Source organism: Chanodichthys erythropterus, chromosome 2 (assembly GCF_024489055.1).
Source record: "Chanodichthys erythropterus isolate Z2021 chromosome 2, ASM2448905v1, whole genome shotgun sequence".
Lineage (NCBI taxonomy): Eukaryota > Metazoa > Chordata > Actinopteri > Cypriniformes > Xenocyprididae > Chanodichthys > Chanodichthys erythropterus.
Window position 1 is genome coordinate 25,540,364 of NC_090222.1, and position 22,963 is coordinate 25,563,326.

Here is a 22,963-nt window from a genome sequence, read left to right on the forward strand (position 1 = left end):
GTCGTCAGCCGGCAGGCATGGATAAGTTAAAACCTTTGCTTAGCTTCACTCAGAAACAGCAGACCAATATAGGATTCGGATTAACTGCTCTTTTAACCGCGGGTGGCGAGCACGTCTTCTCGGTCTTTGCTTTTAAGTGTCCTTGCAATGATTGGAATTTCATTTACGGAAACGTCTGCCTCCTCGTACCCGCTGTTGCACTGCTCATCCTAAGTTACATGTTGAGCAATAAAACATGGAAACTTTTCACAGGTCTGTGCCTTAGGAAGTCGAAACTATGTCGTTTTAATTACACATTTGGCTTTTTGTGTGTTTTTCTTCAAATCACCGTGACTGCAATGGTCGCACCTCTCAGCTGGATCGCAATTGCGCTACTCAAAGGGGTGTATTTCGAGTGCTCAATGACTGGCGCCAACGTTACTCTCTTTAGAAGCCACCTTTGCAACGAAAAGTTTTCTCACTGTCGGACAGAGTTGGAGAAGTTCCCTTGTGAAGGAACTACAATTCCACAAAGTGAGAGAACAGCTGTTCTGTCCATTATACGCGCAGAGTCTCAGGTGAGCAGACGGTAGAAAAGTCAGGTAAAGAGACTGACTCTTTTTTTGTAATGGTATCCCTTTAGTCTTTCAGGTATCAGGTATCATCAAATAGGCTAGCCTAGATCTCAAATGTAACACTTGGAAAAAATTTACTTCTGTCTTGACTCTTTATTTGATTGCAAATTTTGACTTTCAGAGGGTTCGACTTTTGAAAGTAATTTTTAATGAGTGGTGCCAAAAGTTGTTCATGTTTTAGTTATAAAGGGTTATTTTAGCAGTTTTACACACTGTCCTACAGATCTTGTTATTTGCGTTCATAAGGTCCTCTACAATAAAATTATTTCTATATTGTGATATCAGTGCTTCAGCACATCTGATGTTAGTTACATCTCTTTACAGTGGGCTAATAATAATTGTATTAATTCTGCAATATAGGTACTTGGTTGGATTCTGATAGCTTCTGTCATGATGTTCACCTTTCTGCTCACATGCATGGCCAGATGCTATTCTCCAATCAGTTACATGCAGCTGAGATTTTGGAGGATGTACACTCAGAAGGAGAGTGACTTTTTGGACAGCTATACAGCTCAGCATGCTGAAAAGCTTGCTAAGAGAAACATAACAAGTTTCTTTGAGTTAACCAAACCCATTTCTATGAAAAGTCCTCCCAGACAGGCCTGGCAGAAGATCTCCTCCTTCTATAAGTTCCGAAGCATGGATGAATACTACAGCATCCTGCACAAATATGTGTGCACTTGTGAGGACCTTGAGAATCCAGCAGTGAGGGCTTCAGTGAAATCTGATGATTTTTCGAACCCAGCAGCACTTGCATTTGTGGACGAGAGCAAACTGGTCCTGTAGATGTGCATGCTGTCTAATTGACATGCTTTATTTGGGTGAATATAGCTGTAAAGATGGCCTCGCTTCATTTTCTGTGCCTTTTACAATGTCAATTCATTGTTGTTTTTAGTCTTGCTATATTTTAGATTTTCTTTTGAATACAGCAATTGTATGATTTTAACATTGCTGGGTTTTTACTATTGTTTAACTTTTGTTTTGTCTTTCAATATAATTTTTCATATGAATAATAAAAAAGTTGCTGTTTATGGCAAGTAAATAAAAAATATATTTTTTATAATTTTATAAATAAAAAGTTTTCAGATTTTTCAAATCTTTTTCAACCAAGGTGTTTTTGTCAGTAAATGAATAACATCCATATTTATTTGAACAGCTGTGCCCTGACCTACAAACAAACTAGGGACTACAAACAAATTATAATTAAATTATAACGTTAGACGTTTGGTGTCATTTCAGCTTATTTCATGCACATGATGATTAGTGATCTCCTATTTCAACAGGCAGCACTTTGAGGCTTTTTTCGTGAAGTAATCATGTACAATTTGACAATCACACTGCTAAAAGCTCACTTTAAAAAAATCAATATTCATTATGCTCTACCATTTGCGGCTAGGTCTTTATGGGAGAAGTGCAGGGCATAACAAGAGCAGAACAGAAACTGCCTACTACATAACCAGAACAAATTGCTTCCCTTTTTTACTAATATAAAGAATTATGTTGCAATAGACCTCACCCACTAATCTGCTGTCTTAAAGGGATAGTTCACCCAAAAATGAAAATTTGATGTTTATCTGCTTACCCCCAGGGCATCTAAGATGTAGATGACTTTTTTTTCTTCAGTTGAACGGAAATTATGATTTTTAACTGCAACCGCTGCCGTCTGTCAGTCAAATAATAGCAGTGATTGGGAACTTGAACAATAAGAGTCGAAAAAACGTCCATAGACAAATCCAAATTAAACCCTGCGGCTCGTGACGGCACATTGATGTCCTAAGACACGAAACGATCGGTTTGTGCGAGAAACCAAACAGTATTTATATAATTTTTTACCTCTAATACACCACTATGTCCAACTTCGTTCAGCTTCCGGCTAGTGAGGTCTGATCGCGCTCTGACAACGGAAGTGATGTCTCGCGCTCATTGAAGTATATGGGCGAGACATCACTTCCGTCATCACAACGCGTTTTTTGACCTCACTAACAGGAAGCTGAACGAAGTTGGACATAGTGGTGTATTAGAGGTAAAAATTATATAAATAATGTTCGGTTTCTCGCACAAACCGATCATTTCGTATCTTAGGACATTAATGTGTCGTCACAAGCCGCAGGTTTTAATTTGGATTTGTCTAAGCAAGTTTTATTTACTGTTATAGTTGAAGTTCCCATCCACTGCTATTATTTGACTGACAGAGGGCAGCGGTTGCAGTTAAAAATCATAATTTGCGTTCGACTGAAGAAAATAAGTCACCTACATCTTGGATGCACTGGGGGTAAGCAGATAAACATCAAATTTTCATTTTTGGGTGAACTATCCCTTTAAAGATGTTGGGTAATTTCCAGCCCCTAGATTTCCACATTCCATCCTCCAGATTCTAGAATTCCAATAATAAAAAGCTCATTGTCAGTTCTACAGATCAGCTTTATGCCTTTTTAAACCAAAATGCAGTGTTGGGATTTTGTTGAGATCGGTGTTGGGACTGGTGTTGCATGATGAGTAAATGTGCCCATACACATCTGTAGTCTGTTTTGATTACCAGCAGAACCAGATGAGCTGGTTTTGGTCACGGTCCTTTACTGAGTGGGAGGGGGGAAAGGATGGACAGGGAGGGATTTGATGAGCTGTGGCGAATGGCAGGAACAGAAAAGGAGGAGATAAAGAAGGGTGTGGAAAACAAAGTGAAAAAGAAAATAAAGAGAGCGAGAAAAGGGAGTGCCATAGCAGAATCCATCTCTTTCAGTTTACCAACTTATCTGCAGCCATGTCTGTACCAGCTATGGATTCTTTTAAGACTGTCCTAAGGTTCCTTACGAATCAGAAGAGCACTATTGGCTACAGCTTCATGGCTATTTTGACAATAGGTAGTGAAAGAATCTTCTCCATGGTGTCTTTTCAGTGTCCATGCAACCGAGAACAGAATTTTGCCTATGGATTAACTTTCCTGCTGGGCCCTGCTGTCGTTTTGCTGGCGATTGGTCTCTTTGTTAGTACACGTCTTTGGCGGCTATATACTGGGTGTTGTCTTAACCCTCTCAAACTATGCCCCAGGGGTAACTTTGTGGGATGCTTGTCAGTGTTTGTAAAAGTGCTATCTGGAGCCTGCATTGCCCCTATTATGTGGCTTACTGTAGCACTGTTAAATGGAACTTTTTATGAGTGTGCTATCAGTGGCCTGGATGAAAATGCGGTGGTGAAAATTTTCTGCCAAAACAAGACACCCGCGTGCCGGGAAGAACTGCACCGAGTGCCCTGCATTAAGTCCCTGTTGCCTTCAAATGAAAATACGGAACTGCTGTTGATGTTGCGAGCCCAGTCACAGGTAAGCACAGACTATGTTACACTCTTAAAAATAAAGGTTCTTTATTAGCATTTATGGGTACATGAAGAACCTTTAACATCAATGGAAACTTTCCATTCCACAAAAGCTTCTTTATAGTGGAAAAGGGTTCTTTAGATTTTTAAAATGGCTTTTGGGGAACCAAAAATAGTTCTTCTATGGCAAACCCCCTTTTTGGAACCTTTGTTTTTAACAGTGTATTGTGAAGATACACTTTCCTTCATCAATTTTATCATACAGTACAGCCTAAACAAGCATATTTTGGGGGGAATACATCATTCTGATCTGGTCAATCGCACGGATAATTCCCTAATGTTCGACGCTGCCCATGGCAACACTGTAATCCACTCATCTGGTTCAATTTTGTTTGGATTCATGCTCTTGTGTCAGTTGCAACTGGTGCATTTTGCATTGTGCTGAAAATTAGGCCAACCTGAGAGGACTTCCTTACTGTAATGTTGTTGCAGTATTCGTCGTGATGCTGAACTCATTGTTCAGTGTAGTGGACTATTTTTTCTTAAAGGCACAATATGTAAGATTTTTGGATTAAAATATCCAAAAACCACTAGAACGGTGATATATATTTTGTTGACTTGTGTACTTACATTATCATGTTTAAATACAGAGAAATCTCGTTGTCATCAAGCTACGCCTTTGTTTAGAATAGGCGACCTCTAGCGGCAAAAAAATACATATTGTGCCTTTAAGAAAATCTTTAGAGGTGCAGTCACAATTACTGCAAATTTTTTCACCAGTGAAATCCAGTCATTTCTATAGGAATCCATGAAATTTCAGGTGGGGCGAAAGATTTCGCAGCTGGTTCAATTTGATCATATGGATTCACTACAGTTTGTAAGTGATTTAATGCTTCACTACAATATTGACAAATAACCTACAATTGACCTTTTTTTGCCTCCAAAATGTGGGTAATGTGACTGCACCTTAACATTTTAAGATGATCAGAAAGTATTCCAGAGAGCTGTGAAATGATTTACAACAATAACTCATATATTTTGTAACATTCAACTGATTGATCTATGTTCGCAGATACTCGGCTGGTCCATTGTTATCATATCAGCAATAGTAGCGCTGATCGGGACTTGCTTTAAGAACTGCCGCTCTCAAGTTAGCTACCTTCAGTTAACTTTCCAGAAAATCTACATGGAGAAGGAAAGGGAAAAATTTGAGACTTTTGCAGAAGACTATGCCACCAAGCTAGCAGAGAGAAACCTCAAGAGTTTCTTTGACAACAAATGTCCTGAACCATTTCCCTTTCCAAATCACAAGGCCTGGGAGGAGATCTCTGCTGTATACACCTTCAGACAAAGCGAACAATACTACAGCACACTGCAGAGATATGTGGAGCGCACAGATCGGGACTACAGCCCTGAGAAGCGTCCTGTTCTAGAGGGGGAAGACGGCATAGAGATGGCTTAGAAGCACAAAGCTGCATGAACTGGTAACTGAAAAGCCTAGAATATGACCTTGAAGATGAAAAACTACTGTGAATCTAGGCAGAATTAGATTTTTGTTTGGTAGCTACAACCTGTATTGAAAAAAAACTAACTGCAAGGTTTTTTTGGAAGGTTTGAGTTGTCCACTGCGGATGTGGTGATGGTGCAATTCAAGTTACAAAAGTTTTGTAACATTTTTATATCAATGATCAAACTCAGGTCTCATGCCCTAGAGATACTGATAGATTTGATGGTCTGTGGTGTTTTCAGTAACAACATCCAATTTGCATATTGTTTGAATGTTGCATTTCAGGTTTTACAAAGTCAAAGAAAGGGGGGACACAATTCTCAGGGCATTTGTCATATAGGCCCTCTGTGAATCAAAAGCTCTCTTATACCTCTCGATAATCTTTTTCACCAAATCATTATAAGGCAATGTGTTTGATTTAATGCATGACAACCTCTTGTATATGTAGTATTGATATTTAATTTTCCAGTTGCACAATACTGATTAAAATGTACAATGATATCATTGTATTGCCTGCCATCCAACAACATGTAAACCACAATGCTTATTTCCTCTGCTGGTTTTAAGTAGACGTTTTGACAAACAGGAAACCACATTTAGAGTCCCCGACACACATTTCTTTAGTCATTTTAACCCACATATCAGCTCCGAAGAGGCACCCTGTGATCAAAACATTTCTGTTAGCACAGCTTTTGCGAAAAGCATAAACAGGACCATTTACTATAGAATATCAAAATTATTAGACACGGTAAGGTGGTAGTTTCTGGCATGTCTGTGGTGTTTATTTCCTGTACTGTTGTGAAAGAGAAGTACATATACTCAGTTTAATAGTCAATGGGCTACAAAAAACAATTTGGCAAAAATAATAATAACAACAACATTAACTTATTGTGTTATTCAATGTATGGCAGTTTAAGTTTAAGTGCGCAAAAAGTTACTTAGAAGTAACAAAACATAGCTTAATAACTAATGACATTAAAATGGAAGTTGAGTCAGAGTCATAGCCCTGCACAGTCCTTAAAAAAAAAAAAAAAAAAAACTGAAAATAATAAAACAAAAGTTGTACTAACAACAAAACCTGATATAGTCCTCAAAAATTGGCCTCAAAAAATTAATGCTTCATTCACTAAACAGAACTATAAATGAGAGCTCATATTCATGGGAACTATGACAAACGCACAGTCCAGAAAATGTTTTGCTTGTGTTTAGAAATGAATGATGCATGTACATATAGCCTGTTAAACTGTTATATTTATTATATATGTTGTTGTTGTTGTTTTGATTTTTGCAATTTTGTACTTATTACTTTCTACGTTTTGTATTGTTACTTGCATTAAAAAAATAGAAAAATCCATCATTCTCCCTGCTGAAAAATCCAGCATTGCTGGTCATCAGCATAAGGTATGTTTTGCATGCTGGGACCTGCATGGGATGCACTATACCAGCTCTATAAATCAGCCTGGACTAACATGGAACCTAGAATCTGATGAGAAACTGCTTAAATGGTCAATTAAAATGTATTGCTGGTTAACAGTACAAGGTGGTTTGGAAAATAGCTTAAATGGCCTATTAAAACTTATATTTTGTAAGTGTATTTTTTTTTTTTTTTTTTTCAGTAAAAATCAACTTATAGCTTTGTTTAATAATATTTTTTATTTGTATTTTTCATTGTACTAATTAATATTTATGCAATAATTATGATCTTTTTTTTTCATTGAAAATAATACAAATTAATTACTTTTCAATTAAAGCAGTATTTCATGTTAAAATAGAGACAATGCAATTTTTGAAGGCAGATTAGTGCTATCTGGTGGGAGTAAAAAAAAGAAAAACTATACCACGGTGTAACTATAGCTCTATATAAAAAGGCTTATAAATTCTCTAGTTGTTTTTAGACATAATTATTTTTATTAAGTTGTGGATTTGGATATATATTTAGACGTCTCAAAGACTGTCAAGGGGGTCGCACACCGGACGCGTAGCTTGGCGCCGCGCCACGTCTTTAAAATTCGAACGCATTGTTTTCTATGAGAGTACGCATACAGGTGTCGCGACATTCGGTGCCTGTCCGCGGCGCCCAGCAACGACTCAGGAAGCTGTTTAAAATCCTGCCGCGCCACAGAGCACCATGTACATTGTTTTACATTAAATGTATATTATATTTCTCTCAAATCGTCGTTAATGTACATACTGACTTCACCCTGTGCTGCAAGATACATCAGTTTCACATTCTTAGTTTAACAGCTTGAACAAAGTCTAAAAATGTATAATAAACGTAGCATTTTCTTTCCTTTTGCTTTGTTGTGCCATTTTTCCATGTACACTAACCTCAGTGCGAAATATTAAAGAATAGGCATGTAACGTTTCCCTGTTGACGTAAAACACTCCCATTGTGCAGCTCTTCTATCAGGAGTCGAGTCAAAATTGAGCTCGCGCGTATATAATGTGCGCGGCGGCGGCCGGTGTGCGATACCTGAGTTGTCAGAGACGCGACGCTGCGCGGTGCCGAGCTTCGCGTCCGGTGTGCGACCCCCTTCAAGGTTTTGATTTTATTTTTGTTTTGTTTTGAAATGTTGATTTGATCCATTAATTTTACTAGTCAAACCTGAACATAGGTTCCTTGCTGTCCATACTGCAATGAGGCTGAATTTCTTATTTTATTTCACGCATTTGCAAAACTTGCTTTGTGTTACAGTCACACTAATTCATGTGTGTCTGTGTATCTATTTTGCACTCTTAAAGGGATAGTTCACCCAAAAAAGAAAAGGATTCCATGATTTACTCACCTTCAAGCCATCCTAGGTGTATATGACTATCTTCTTTCAGACGAACACAATCAGAGATATCCTTAGTCTTCCAAGGTTTATAATGGTTATGAATGGGGGGGGGGGGGGGGGGGGGGGGCACGTTTTGAAGTCAAAAATAATGCATCCATCCATAAAAAAGGCCTTCTGAAGTGAATGGATGTTTTTGTAAAAAAAAATCCATAATTAAAACTTTATGAATTCAAATAACTAGCTTCCAGCAGACTATTGTGAGTGGGTGAACTATCCCTCTAAAGGTGACTTTGTTTCTTCAGTAGAACACAAATGATGATTTTTAACTCCAACAGTTGCTGTCTGTCAGTCTTATAATGCGAGTGAATGGGAACTCTATCAATAAGAATAAAAAAAACACGACAGACAAATCCAAATGAAACCCTGTGGGTCGTGACGACACATTGATGTCCTAAGACACGAAATGATCAGTTTGTACAAGCGCTTGTACTTGCGCTTATACTTCAAGTATACTTCAAGTGCTAGACATCACTAACATTATCAGAGCGCGATCAGACCTCACTAACCGAATGCTGAACGCAGTTGGACATAGTGGTGGTTTAGAGGTAAAAAATAATACAAATACTGTTCGGTTTCAAACGTTTCTTGTCAATATGTCGTCACGAGCCGCAGGGTTTCATTTGGATTTGTCTTTCGTGTTTTTTTTTTATTCTCATTGATAGAGTTCCCATTCACACGCATTATATGACTGACAGACAGCAACGGTTGGAGTTAAAAATCATCATTTGTGTTCTACTAAAGAAACAAAGTCACCTACATCTTGAATGTGCTGGGGGTAAGCAGATAAACATCATATTTTTATTTTTGGGTGAACTATCCCTTTAATATTTTAGAGTGTCACCCCTTCATAGCTGTGCACTTTTTGTGGCTAATTTGTAGATTGTAGAAATCTCTGCATTTTTGCCTATTTCCCATTCATTTCCTAAAGTGGTGATTTTTGACGGAGAACAACACTCAAGTGTACGACCATTTAGCTTTTTCGATTAAAGTCCACAAAAGTCACCGAGTTCCGTACCGTTTCAACGAAGTAGCGATTTTTAAAATATCAAAACTTTTTTTTTTTTCTGTCTAAAATTACCGAACAACACCCTCTAGTGTTGGGTTAACATGATGGCAGTGGTCAAGCTGATCTACAGCAGACTTGACAGGATAAAACTCTTCAAAACCATATCCAGAATAAGGATTATTTTGCCTGTATTTTGCTTGTTTGTTTGCCAATGACACATCAGTGTCTGTTTCGTAAATCCCAGTTCATGTGACAGGGGTTTTGAAATGGGCAGCCTATTTAAAACTGATTACACTTAATGTAATTACAGATATTATATATTTTATAAATATTACTTGCCTTTTATAGTTAAGTAGAGGCCGTTTTAGGAAAGCGACTGGACCGCCAGGCTATATAATCCATGCCAGATTCGAGCCTTTTCACATTATGTTAATTTTGTATCAATTGTTTATTGTGTATACAATCTTTTTACAGCAGATTCAAGAGTGTGACATCATGAATTACAACAATTGTACAAATTTTTTGCAGATCAACTGAAATTGGGGTGTTGGGTACTCACGCCACCCCGACACAAGCTCAGACATTATTGATGATTGCAGATGACATCGATGCTGGACGGGCCTTAGCACACGTTTCTTCCATGCAGGCTCTAATCTATGGACATTTGTGACACAAAATGACAGACTACGGCGAGGAGCAGAGGAATGAACTAGAGGCAATAGAGTCCATTTACCCAGACTCATTTACAGGTAACATAGAGCGCAAAGTATATGTTTTTTTGCACATAACTTCGTGATGCTTTCCGTTAGCTGCCTAGCTTTTCATGAAACAAAGTTAGTTAAACATACGAACGACCCAGTCATCTCTTTGATATTCTTTATAGCAGCAGATTGAGCTGTCAAAGGTTAAGAAACAATGCAAGCGATAACCGATGGCCAAAAATATGTCAAGTAGAAGTTGAGTGGTTAACTGATATGTTAAACATCAGATTTATGTTTACTTGATGCATTTTACCGTTTGGAGTTCACGTAACGTTATTTGTGCCAGTCTCTGTAGTCAGCTGTGACCCAAACCTGTTATCTGTTGGAAACTGTGATCTCTGAAGGTTTCATTAGTTTGTTTTTTTCTTTGCAATATTTATATTCATGTAGTGCTTTCCGAGAAGCCCACAAGCTTCACCATCACAGTTACTTCTGATGCTGGTGAAAATGAAGAAAGTAAGTTCATGTGCCTTATTATTTCATTAAAGTTTAACTATTTCAGTGCACGTAATATCTTTAACCGTCATTAAAGTTTAGTTCAAGCACCACCAGCACTGATTTCTGTCTGTTTTAGCGGTGGAGGTGACCCTGAAGTTTACATATGTGGAGAAATATCCAGACGAGCCCCCTCTCTGGGAGATCTTTTCACAGGAAAACCTGGAAGATCAAGACACTGAAGACATTCTAACACTTTTGAAGCAACAGGTCTGCACACCTGACATCATACCCAGCAAAAACACATTTACAATCGATAAAGTGCACATGATGATGGCTAAGACTTGATGATGGCTGTCCTGTAGCCCTTTCTGATAACCTTTTTCTTTTGCAGGCCGAAGAAAACCTGGGAATGGTCATGATATTCACATTAGTTACAGCTGTACAGGAGAAACTTAACGAAATAGTAGACCAGATTAAGAGCAGAAGAGAAGAGGAGAAAGAACGAATAGAAAGAAAGGAAAGGGAGGCCGAAGAAGCTGAGAAGGTTTGTTGTGAGCATGCTCTTCTGTGTAACAATCATGCAATTCAAAAGCATCTTTTATGGTTACCCCCAGGATAGTGACTGTTTTGAGCTGTTACATGAAATTCAGCAGACATGGGAAAAGTCAATTTCACACTTTTTAGAGACATTCAAAAACTGGAAATGAAAAAACAGTATTATAATACTGTTATTATATAATGAAAAATTTGTGATTTAAATATTACTTTCAATAACATTTGTTTAGCCAGAATACACAAGCTCTGTGCTGGCAATGAAGTAAAATTGTGCCAGAGATGTAATTACAGCATCTACCAGTAGAGGCCCATGATAAACCAAAAAAGCTTGACCACTTGGTTTGAAATAGAATAGACCATCCCAACTGTAAGGCAATGTTGCTATTGTATAATTCAAAGAATGTTATTGTCTTAATGGTAGGTTTGTTAGTAGTTACACTAGTGGTTAAAAGTTAAGGTCGAATAAATCATAATTTTAATGTTATTGACAGAAGTTTCCTATGCTCATGTTAGGCTGCATTTAGTTAGAAATACAGTAATATTGTAATACAACTGTTTTCTATTTAAATATATTCTGTGATTGCAAAGCTGAATTTTCAGCATCATTACTCCAGTCTTCATTGTCACATGATCCTTCAGAAATCATTCTAATATGCTCATTTGATGAAGATTTCTTATTATTATCAATGTTGAAAACAATTGTGCTGCTTTATATTTTTGTGGGAACTGTGATACACTTAAGTTTTGACATTGAAAAGTTTAGGCTTAGTAAGAAATTAATATAGAAAAATAGAAATTAATATTTGTATTCAACATGAAGGCATTCAATTGATTCAAGTGACTGTTATGTTACAAAATATTTCTATTTCAAATAAATATTCTGTTCTTGAAAGAATCCTGAAAAAACTATCAGTTTCCACAATTAAGCAGCAAAAATGTTTTCAACATTGTTAAAAATAAGAACCATCATTAACAATTGAGCATCAATAATAATTCATAACTGATCACTAAATCAGCATATTAGAATGACTTCTGAAAGATCATGTGACATTGAAGACTGCTGTAATGGCTGCTGAAAATTCAGCTTTGCCATCACAGGAATTTTAAAACATTTAAAAAAATGTTCAAATAGAAAAGAGTTGTTTTAAAATGTAATAATATTTCACAATATTACTGTTTTTACTTATTAAATATATGCAGCCTTGGATGAGAGAATTCTTTAAAAAACATTAAATATTTTAATTATTTCAAGCATTTAATCCCCAGTGTATATAGCTACTATTTAGATTAAAATGAAAAATGTTGTTCTTTTGACTTATCTTTGTTTCTGTTTTGTTTTTTCACAGTTTGCATTCCAAGGCACTGTGGTAACAATTGAGAACTTCTTATCATGGAAAGCAAAATTTGAACAAGAAATGACAGAACTAAAGAAGAAAAGGCAGAAAGAAGAGGAACAGTCAGGAAAGGGAAAACTCACAGGTGAATTACTAACCTGATATTATTTATAAATCTGGTTCACCACCTTTCGTCTCGTTCTGCTCATTTACTTTTTTCTATTACAGGAAAACAGCTTTTTGAGACAGACCATAATCTTGACACTTCAGATATCCAGTTCTTGGAGGACGGTAAGCAATGTCAATTGTTATTATTCTAAATACAAGTTATATAGGATGCCATTTGCTCTTGTTTTGTGATTGTCCTTCAAAATTGCTCTTCTTTGCTTTTTCCTGTAGGTGGCAACAGTGTGGAAGTGGATGAGTCGCTCTTCCAAGACATGGATGATTTGGACTTGGATGAGGACGACCCTGATTTCAACCCACTGGACTTGGGCAGCGATGAAGACTGAATTGTGTTAACTCTCAACCTGATATGAATGGTATAGATGCCAATATCCTCCTGTAGCAGCCTTGTGGAGGCAGGACTTCAGCTCAACCGCGCTAAACACAAACTTTTCAGTCACTACTATCTATGGTGCAGCATATTTTACGAGAACTGTCAAACATATTGTCATTTGTACAATTAATGCCATTAAAAATCATTGACTTGTTCTCTTATTCATATGAATGGCTTCATTTACACTAGTTATGTTAAGTTGAGGTTTCCCAGAAATGTGGCCTGGCAGGTAGTGCAACCTAAATTTCTCAGCAAAATCATTTACTGTTCTACCATTTTCCTGTGTCTTCCTATATAATGCTATTAAGCATATTTAAAAACACTTTTTGAAAAACTGAGTAAAATGAAATCCTTGTGAAATACCTCTAATTCAGTGTTTCTTTACCTTTCAATATTTTAATGTTTGAAATTAACTTTATTTTGCATTTTAAACAGTTGTTTTTATATTATATTTCCTAACCCTAACAAATTTAGTAAGTATTACATTTAGAATATAATATTTTTATGTATAAACTATTCATTTTAAATGGCAATTGCAAAGCACAGTGTTCCAGAAGAGGACATCAGTGAATCATCTTATGAATCTGGATGTCTTAAAGGGTTATTTTAGCCAAAAATAATCATTACTCACCCTCATGTCGTTCCAAACCTGTAAGACTTTAGTTCATCTTCGGAACACAAATGAAGATATTTTTAATTAAATCTGAGATTTCTCCATTGACAATCTATGAAACTACCACTTTGATGCTTCCAAAAGTTCATAAAGAGATCATAAAACTAATCCATATGAATTGAGTGTTTTAGTCCAAATTTTCTGAAAAGACACGATTGCTTTATAAGAAGAACAGGTTGAATTTTGGCTTTTATTCACATATAAACATTCATCAACACACATCAGTCATGGTAAAAGGAAGCTCAAGGTTGTTTGCTTGACATGTGAGAACCAATGAGGTTCATTCTCTCTCGCATTTGAACTTCCGCAAGAACCAATGAGGTTTGTTTTTTGTGCGTCAAACCTATGGCTGAGCTTCTGTTTATGTTTGCTGATCATTGTTTATATATAAATTAAATCTGCTAGTCATACAAAGCGATGGTGTCTATTTATACAATTTTGACTTAACTGGATTAGTTTTACAATCTCTTTAAGAACTTTTTGAAGCTTCAAAATGGTACTTGCACTGCAGTACACACTACAAAGTGTTCAACACCTGTTATAGATGATGTGTAAATGCATTTACAAGTGACGAATAGTTTACACTTTAGAATAGGGGATGCAGAAAACATTATAAATGACTTATACATATACAAATGATTTGTAACAGGTAAGAAAGGTCTACAAATTATATGTAACATTTACAAGTGATGAATAGTTTACACTTTAGGGGATGCAGAAAGCTTTGTAAATGATTTATTCATGTGTTTACACATAATCTATAACAGGTGTTGAACACTGTAGTGTGTACTGCAGTGTACATGCTAACTGGTGAGGGTATAGACAGCTGTCCTCTCTGACACACGTGGAGTCTTTAACTCTGTGCACCTGATGTGAGCTTCAGTGGAAGGTAAAATGGGTTCAGAGGTTCACTTTATCACTAGATCCCACACAGAACACAAGGATGTGCTGATGAGTAAAAGGATTTAACATAGCCCACTGGAATCACCTGACTGTAAGGCATTTATAAATGTTTATCCACTTCAAAACAAATAAATTACTCTTCTTAAAGGTGCCCTAGAATTAAAAATGTAATTTATCTTGGCATAGTTAAATAACAAGAGTTCAGTACATGGAAATGACATAGTCTCAAACTCCATTGTTTCCTCCTTCTTATATAAATCTCATTTGTTTAAAAGACCTCTGAAGAACAGGCGAATCTCAACATAACTGTTACGTAACAGTCGGGATCATTAATATGTACGCCCCCAATATTTGCATATGCCAGCCCATGTTCAGCCAGTATTAACATCTGGATCTGTGCACAGCCGAATCATCAGACTAGGAAAGCAAGCAAGGACAATAGCGAAAAATGGCAAATGGAGCGATAATAACTGACATGATCCATGATAACATGATATTTTTAGTGATATTTGTAAATTGTCTTTCTAAATGTTTCGTTAGCATTTTGCTAATGTACTGTTAAATGTGGTTAAAGTTAACATTGTTTCTTACTGTATTCATGGAGAGAAGAGCCGTCGTTATTTTTATTATTAAACACTTGCAGTCTGTATAATTCATAAACACAACTTCATTCTTTATAAATCTCTCCAACAGTGTAGCATTAGCTGTTAGCCACGGATCACAGCCTGAAATTCATTTAGAATCAAATGTAAACATCCAAATAAATGCAATACTCACATAATAATATATGTACAATAATACTTTGTAAAGATCCATTTTGAGGGTTATATTAGCTGTGTGAACTTTATGCAATAATAGAGTCGAGAGCTCGGGAGGGGGCGGAGAGCCGAGCAATTAAAGGGGCCGCAGCCTGAATCGGTGCATTCCTAATTCTGCCCCAAATAATTGGCACCTTTAAAACAGTTCTTTAGTATACCTGCATGTTTGTGCTTTTGAACACAGACCAGCTTGCAACTTCATCAATAAATCATATACTGATCATTTATTAATGGTTTGTTCATCATTGGTTCATGATTAACAATTGTTTATTGAGATAATGATACAAAACAATTTTGACAAATACTTCTATTATTTATAAGTGATAAAATAATATATCGACCATCTACTAATGATCTGTTTGATTTATTTCATGATTTACACATTTTTTTAAGATAATTTACAACACATTTGTAAATCATTAGCATACCACTTATTAATCATTTATAAATGTATAGTCATGTTTTGTAAATGATTAGTTCATCATTAACTAATAATTCATAAATGACATAACTGAAAGTTATTATAAAGTGTTACCCACATGGAAAGACTGAATAAAAACAAATCATGATGTGATAAGATCACTCATGTCCCAGATGAACGAAAGAGGAACATCTTTCATTTTCTCTTGGTACACTTTGTCAAATCTCTCATTCTGTGCCACAGTGAAATAGTTCTTCCAGTCACCAACGGTTCCTGTTCAGAGTTAAGCAGTGAGGTTATATTCGGGTCTATAATTCCAACATGTTTCAGTACTTTCAAATTAGTTAATGAAAGAGATTAGTGACTGTCTTAGAACAGGTTTAGTTCAAATCATGAGTTCATTAGTTCTTATCATAAGTTCAACGATAAGATGGGTGGAAACATTCAAGAGATTCTGTGGTTTGTAGGAGTTAAAAAAAAAGAAGCTTTGGCTTGAAGAGATAAAGTCAACCCAAAAATGAGCACAGATAAAGTATAGTGTATAAAGTTCACTATCAGTAAAACTTCTCATGATTATGAAATGAAGATGGTGTCATGATTAACCCACCCTTATTTTCCACACTTAATCACAATCAGAATCAGCAGGATAAAAGTCTCAGCCCCCTTTTATCATTATATGGAAAATAACATCTCCTTTTGTCATACAGCTTTAGAACAACATGAAATGATGACAGAATCTTCATTGTGAGAATTGTTACTGACAGTGAACTTGTTAATTCTACTTTATGTGTGTGCTAAGGGTGAATTACAGTGAGGTGTTGTATACCTTTCCTCATAAATGTTCCCTGCTGGTGGTTCAGCATGGTGTTATCGACCAGCTGGTAATTGGCCTGTGGATTGTTTTTCATATTTCTGAAGATACTGTGCTCAACAACCTCATTCAACTGCTGTGGTGTCAAGTCCATCTCCAAGAACGAAGTGATCTTTTCAACCACTGACCGCAAGTCCTGCAAGCATGCACCACTGATAAGTTACAGCAACAATTCTTGACTGATCCTCCTCCAACAATGTTATGTAATGTACAAGTTTAAGCTCAAAATTTTTGTTATTTTTTAATGCTAATTTTTAAATACGATTTTTTAAATGTCTCTTAGCTCTCCAAGGCTGCATTTATCTGATCAAAAATACAATAAAATTACAATTAAAAATACCTGTTTTCTATTTTAACATATTTTAAAATGTAATCTATTCCTGTGATGGCAAAGTTTAACCATCCAGTACTCCAGTCTTCAGAGTCACATGATCCTTCCGAAATCATTATAGAAATACTTCAGGAAATACATCTTATCAATTTAAAAAAAAAGTTGAGCTGCTTAATATTTTTGTAGAAGCTTTTTTTTCTTTAGGATTCTTTAATGGATAGAGGGTTCAAAAGAACAGAATTTCATTTAAATATATATATATATATATATATTTTTTTTTTTTAATCTTTCACTGTTGATGGATTTATTGCATCTTTGATGAATAAATGTATGAATTTCTTTCGAAAAAATTCTTAGTGTCCCCAAACTTTTAAACGGTCCAGTAAATCTTATTTATCAGGCAATCAAATCAATCAAACCTTGATCATGTCCTCATATGTAATGTACAAGAAGTTCATCTCGTCTTTGTGGGAGCACCAGTTCTTGACATGCTCAAACCAGCAATTGCCATAAACTGAAACACATGATATTTTTTAACTATTGACAGTTGTTTTGATTGAAATTGGAACTTACAGTATTAGATTAAAGAAAAAGCATTTTGCTTACCATTTCCTTCCATGAATTTCTCAAAAAAATCATTAAAGTCTTTTGGGGTCTCCAGCATGTTTGCATATTTGTGAAAATGGAAGTAGGACACCAAAACATCCTTTGGATTTCTGGCCACATAGATGACCTATGGGTCATTAGGAAAAGTGAAGAGATATTTTAACATTTGTAAATGAAGCATTTTTTATTTTAGATCATTGGAATGGCTTAGAAGCAGTGACACCAATCTCACCTTGCCCTTCTTTTGTTTCAGTCCAAGTGGTATGAATTTATATGCCAGATGAGACACACGGAATCTCGGGGAGGGGTCAGAAACAAACAGATTCTCAGAGTCTGAAACCTCAATCCATGGGATGCGCTCAGAATTCAGCTGATTACTTGCTGCTTTAACATCTCCCTTGACCTCTATTAGACTAAGGATTTGCTGCATCCAAATAGTGCCTGCCAAAACAATCAACATAAACAAAAACATGTTTACAAATTCACTAATAAATTACATTTAAGCTGTCATAAGTCTATTAAAGTCACTATGAATTTTTTTTTTTTTTTTACAGAATGCAATGTTTATTATAAATGATTTATCCATTCACATCATAATTTAAAAAAAAAAAATCCAATGCCCATGTAATCTTTAAAACAAACAAACAAACAAAAAAAAACGTTAACCTCCCCTCCCCATCGAAACAGCATTTCTTCTTTTCAACTATGTAATTATATTACTGTACTAATTATTCTCTCTAAAAATTATTTATTACTAATTATTTTCTAAATTCCATATCAACCTCAACCAGTTAGACAATACAAGGATAGACATGAAACTGCTTTTTCTTCCAAATAAATATTAGAAATTGAATAAATTATTCTTGAACTGACCAAAGAATTTAAATGGAGGTTACATTAAAAACATCCAGTTAAAAAAAAAAACATACTATTGTTTCAATTAGAATTGTTCTATATTAATCAATACAGAAATAACTGTAATTAAATTACAAAAAAATAAGAGTAATCCCTTTACTTTACTTAGTGATGAGTTACACCCAACACTGCATTTAGTAAGCAACACCCAACTTCCTACAATCCAATCAATTCCCAAAGGACAAAATCAAGTCCCACCCTACATTTATAAACAATGCCTTTTTCTAAGCCAAAAACAGGAGAGATGTTACATGTAAATGTTCTATGCTTTTTTGCATATAACATTATATTGCACTTTTATCAGCAACATGTAGTTTTCCATTTTTACCTGATTTGGGGTAAGTAATGACAAAGACATCGGAGTCTCGAATCTCTAAGTTCTGAATTTTATCCACCACCTCAGGAAAGTGGATTCCAGATATAAAGTTGAAGCCCCTATGGGAGATCAGTTTAAAATCAGGGGTCTCACCGCTGCTCTTATTCAAACACTCTAAGAGACAAAAGAGATGCATATAGAGCAAAATTAAAAACATACAAGTGTCTACATTCAGAGAGAAGCTTGAATAGAACAAAACTACTTTACCTAGAATTTATACATGTTTATTCACATTCATCAAAAAATATTTGCACAAATAAAGTGATATATAACTCTATGACCTGAAGTAATATATTTAAATCGAACTAAAAAGGTGTAAATACATTCATGCAATCATAGCATACAAAGTTTTATATTAGGCTATCTTCAGCTTTTATGCTTTACCCATTTAATCCCAATGTATTATCACAAACATGCATTCAAATGCGCTACTCTTCTGTTGTTTTCAAGGTAAACGTGTGGGCAATTCCACCTTCAGACCTCAAACCTATTATAAACCCTTAAATCCTCAAGAAATGGCAAGCCGAATGGAATCAGTAGCCTAATAGAAACAAACTTTACAAAATCAATCCTGTGGATGGTGGAAAACCTAACTTGTGTCCATTTTAAAAATCGCTGGGACCATATTATCTAGTCGCTGTCGAATAGGCCATTTTAGACTACCCATAGGCAAAGTTAATGGGTGAAGATCCCCCTATTCCCCTCTTTAGAGCCCTTTATTGCTGAAGCATATGGACTGTGATGGCTTTAACTTTCAGTTGACTCATATGAAAAGATTTTTTTAATGAAGTAAGACCAGATTTAGTTAGTGCCCAAGCCACTAAGGCGCAGGGCCCTATTGTTTTTCTAAGGATTTTTTTTTTTCAACTATCCAGGGCTTTTTGGGGGCCTTAACGTGCTCAAAAACTCGTGGCACAGGGCGTGGCACAGGGGCTCTACGACACCTCCTTGAATGGGGTCCGAAAACTTGGTCCGTATATCAAACATGCTTACATATATTTGTTGGAAAAACCCGGTACACATATAGACCTCATCGGGCCTAACACAATTCACGCACTACATGGATGAGTATATACAGGGAGTGCAGAATTATTAGGCAAGTTGATTTTCTGATCATATTTTTTTTCCAAGCACATTTTACCAATTCCAATCCACATCAATCTTAATAACTTCTATTAATATTGTTTTTAATCATTTATAAGTGATATATAATTGTTCATGAACGCTGGAAATGAAGAATGCCCTATATTCAGGTGTGCAGAATTATTAGGCAGGTTTTCTTTTACAGATAAAATGAGCCAAAAAAGAGATTTAACTCAGACATAAAAGTCAAAAATTATTAAATACTCATGAGAAGGACGCAATACTAATGTAATACTAGAATAGTCTTCATGTACTTTATAACACTTCAGCTTGTTTTTCTTATTAAGAGCAGGTCGCTTTTTAGGATTCTTCACCTAACATAAGTCTCTGAGATCCTGACACCTCACACTTCTGAAGACTCCAGGTAGGTTTCAGTACTGGGAAATGGTGGCGCTGGAGACTAAAGGGTTCCTGATGGTTTCACACTTAATTCTTCACCTTAATTCTTAATTATTTTGCAGTTAACGTGTCTTTTCTTCTCCAGCTGTTTTTGTATGACCCCGCTGACCCAATGAGCATTTCACTGTCCAATGGTCATGCTTTAACTTTGCAATTTCTAGTATTACATTAGTATTGCGTCCTTCTCATGAGTATTTAATAATTTTTGACTTTTATGTCTGAGTTAAATCTCTTTTTTGGCTCATTTTATCTGTAAAAGAAAACCTGCCTAATAATTCTGCACACCTGAATATAGGGCATTCTTCATTTCCAGCCTTCATGAACAATTATATATCACTTATAAATGATTAAAAACAATATTAATAGTAGTTATTAAGATTGATGTGGATTGGAATTGGTAAAATGTGCTTGGAAAAAAAATATGATCAGAAAATCAACTAATAATTCTGCACTCCCTGTAGTGCATAAGTACATAGTGTATAAGTGCATAGTGTATAGTGTGTGGTTTGGGATGCAACTATTGTCATTCTGTTAACAGATTGTCAGGAGGGAATCAGCGATGTCTTCTCAACAACTTATTTGTAAAGATACTATACTTATGAGTCAATTTATGCTATATCTCAATTAAGACACGGTCAAAAGCTTTGTGTTCTCCCACCGTTCATCTCAACTTATTGCATGTGCGTCAATATCTTTTTGCATGCATTACCAAAAAAACGACGTTACTGAACATGCCCAGTAAGATCACATATAAACCAAATAAATATATTCAACAATAAATGACTTATTAACCAAAACAATTATTGTACCAAATTTACATAATAAAATAAAATTGTTAAATATGAAATATGGCATTTCATATGGCTTACATTTCCGGCCCCCTAATTGACAGGCATGCAGGCTGACAATTACCTTTTTAACAAAAACAATAGAGCCATGCTGAAATAATATTTGCATTATGCATCACTTTAAAGACCTTAAGTGTCCATTATTTATTTTCTGAAATGTCCATATTTTTATATAGAGAAACGGTCCTTAATATCTGAAGAGTAGTTAACAGTCCATTTCATATATAAGGCACAACTTGTCAACAAGCCTTTCCAAGGTATTGGTCTTAGTTTTAACCAACACACGTCTTGCCAGTCTTTTTTTATCTGGAAACACTTTTATGATCCTTCCAAAGACCCATGAATTTCTAGCGGACGAGTCATCGATTACCAGGACAACATCTCCAATTGATAGGTTTTTCTTCACTTGAGTCCATTTTTGACGCTCACGCACCCAACGCTTCCAGAATAGGTCAGCAAGATACTGAATTTGTTTCCACTTGCGATGTGCATATGTCTTCTTTTCTGAACAGTCCAGGTGGCAAGGTTGGTTGCCTTTTCATTAATAACAGGTGTCAAGGGTTCCAGATCTGTGGGATCATCTGTTGTAAGGGTAAGTGGTCTGTCATTTATTATTGCTTCCACTTTGCACAAGAATGTATGCAAGCTTTCATCAGTAAGTGTTTGTTCTTTTAGGACAGATCTCAGGATTTTTCTTACCGACCTTATCTGTCTTTCCTACACTCCTCCAAAATGAGATCCTGAGGGTGGGTTGAACATCCACTGTATTCCCTTTTGCATGAGAGTGCTTTCCATTTTTGATTGGTTCCACTGTTGAATGGCTTTGCGCAGTTCAACCTCAGCACCTATGAAATTAGAACGTTGTCGCTTCTCATGATTGACACCTGACCCCTCCTGCACACAAAGCGTTGGATTGCATTTAAACACGAGTCTGTGTCCAGTGTATGTGCAACTTCAATATGCACAGCTCTTGTTGTCAGGCAGGTGAAAAATATTCCCCTATATCTTTTAACTTTACTTCTACCTTGTTTGACCTCAAATGGTCCAAAGTAGTCAACCCCGGTTGATCTGGCATTACTCTGTCGAGTGGCAGCTCTGACAATTTCTGCTCTGAAGCCTTTGCTCTACTCTTTCTACAGGTCACACATCTGGAAAGAAACTTACTAACAATTGAGTTTGCAGAAGGCAGCCAGAATCTTTGTCGCAACTTTTAAAGCATATATTTTCTTCCGCAATGTCCAATTCTCTCATGAATGTCTCTTAAGATTAAAGTTGTGACATGTGAGTCTTTGGGTATAATGATGGGATGCTTTACACACTCAGGCATTGCAGATCTACCAAGACGACCTCCACCTCTCAGCAATCCATCCTGAAGTATTTGATCCATTTTAGAAAGGCAACTGTTCTTTTTAACAGATAGATTACCTTTTTGCAACATGGACATTTCTTCTTTGAATCTTTGATTTTGAGTGAACTTGATGATCTCATTTTCAGCCCTTGTTAAGTCCTGCATTGTTAGAGCTTTGCAGTTTTGTGCTGTGAAATTTGTGTCACAACTCTGTTTTTGGCTGTTTCTTGATTGCTGCGCTGTATAATCATGCCTTTAAAACGAAGGATCCATGCCACGGCTCTCTTTAATTTGTACCAATCTGAGTAATAATTGATCAATTTGTCCACAGTATCTGTGCCATCCACTGCACACACAAGATTTACTGAGGCTGAGTGTTTAAACTCAC

General features: G+C 35.9%; 4 protein-coding genes across 4 annotated transcripts; 3 read left to right on the top strand and 1 right to left on the bottom strand.

The window, feature by feature from the left end:
* On the top strand, positions 1-1,452 carry calhm6 (calcium homeostasis modulator family member 6). Its single transcript, XM_067394461.1, has 2 exons — positions 1-557; positions 975-1,452. The coding sequence occupies exons 1-2, from the start codon at positions 18-20 to the stop codon at positions 1,398-1,400; spliced, it is 966 nt and encodes a 321-aa protein (XP_067250562.1). The 5' UTR covers positions 1-17; the 3' UTR covers positions 1,401-1,452.
* A 1,916-nt stretch (positions 1,453-3,368) lies between these two features.
* calhm5.1 (calcium homeostasis modulator family member 5, tandem duplicate 1) lies at positions 3,369-6,662 on the top strand. The gene is made up of 2 exons (XM_067394448.1): positions 3,369-3,933; positions 4,999-6,662. The coding sequence occupies exons 1-2, from the start codon at positions 3,376-3,378 to the stop codon at positions 5,386-5,388; spliced, it is 948 nt and encodes a 315-aa protein (XP_067250549.1). The 5' UTR covers positions 3,369-3,375; the 3' UTR covers positions 5,389-6,662.
* Positions 6,663-9,880: 3,218 nt separating this feature from the next.
* On the top strand, positions 9,881-13,174 carry rwdd1 (RWD domain containing 1). The gene is made up of 7 exons (XM_067394475.1): positions 9,881-10,025; positions 10,428-10,493; positions 10,612-10,742; positions 10,867-11,019; positions 12,377-12,509; positions 12,593-12,655; positions 12,764-13,174. Exons 1-7 carry the CDS (start codon positions 9,953-9,955, stop codon positions 12,874-12,876), a joined length of 732 nt encoding a protein of 243 aa, XP_067250576.1. The 5' UTR covers positions 9,881-9,952; the 3' UTR covers positions 12,877-13,174.
* A 2,706-nt stretch (positions 13,175-15,880) lies between these two features.
* On the bottom strand, positions 15,881-22,740 carry LOC137029318 (amine sulfotransferase-like). The gene is made up of 7 exons (XM_067398899.1): positions 22,653-22,740; positions 18,790-18,951; positions 17,779-17,987; positions 17,547-17,673; positions 17,360-17,454; positions 16,565-16,745; positions 15,881-16,011 (listed from the first exon to the last, which is right to left on the bottom strand). The coding sequence occupies exons 1-7, from the start codon at positions 22,738-22,740 to the stop codon at positions 15,881-15,883; spliced, it is 993 nt and encodes a 330-aa protein (XP_067255000.1).
* Positions 22,741-22,963: the final 223 nt, after the last annotated feature.

What these genes read in the sequence shown, in the direction of transcription:
- rwdd1 (XM_067394475.1), top strand. Translation starts at nt 9,953, where the DNA reads ATGACAGACTACGGCGAGGAGCAGAGGAATGAACTAGAGGCAATAGAG. An exon ending in TTACCCAGACTCATTTACAG is followed by an intron (nt 10,026 to 10,427) that starts GTAACATAGAGC and finishes ATATTCATGTAG; the next exon opens with TGCTTTCCGAGAAGCCCACA. An exon ending in AGGAAAGGGAAAACTCACAG is followed by an intron (nt 12,510 to 12,592) that starts GTGAATTACTAA and finishes TTTCTATTACAG; the next exon opens with GAAAACAGCTTTTTGAGACA.
- calhm6 (XM_067394461.1), top strand. Translation starts at nt 18, where the DNA reads ATGGATAAGTTAAAACCTTTGCTTAGCTTCACTCAGAAACAGCAGACC. An exon ending in TTATACGCGCAGAGTCTCAG is followed by an intron (nt 558 to 974) that starts GTGAGCAGACGG and finishes TCTGCAATATAG; the next exon opens with GTACTTGGTTGGATTCTGAT.
- LOC137029318 (XM_067398899.1), bottom strand. Translation starts at nt 22,740, where the DNA reads ATGCAGGACTTAACAAGGGCTGAAAATGAGATCATCAAGTTCACTCAA. An exon ending in AATGTCCATGTTGCAAAAAG is followed by an intron (nt 18,952 to 22,652) that starts GTAATCTATCTG and finishes TTTGTCTCTTAG; the next exon opens with AGTGTTTGAATAAGAGCAGC. An exon ending in TGAAACAAAAGAAGGGCAAG is followed by an intron (nt 17,674 to 17,778) that starts GTGAGATTGGTG and finishes AATGACCCATAG; the next exon opens with GTCATCTATGTGGCCAGAAA.
- calhm5.1 (XM_067394448.1), top strand. Translation starts at nt 3,376, where the DNA reads ATGTCTGTACCAGCTATGGATTCTTTTAAGACTGTCCTAAGGTTCCTT. An exon ending in TGTTGCGAGCCCAGTCACAG is followed by an intron (nt 3,934 to 4,998) that starts GTAAGCACAGAC and finishes CTATGTTCGCAG; the next exon opens with ATACTCGGCTGGTCCATTGT.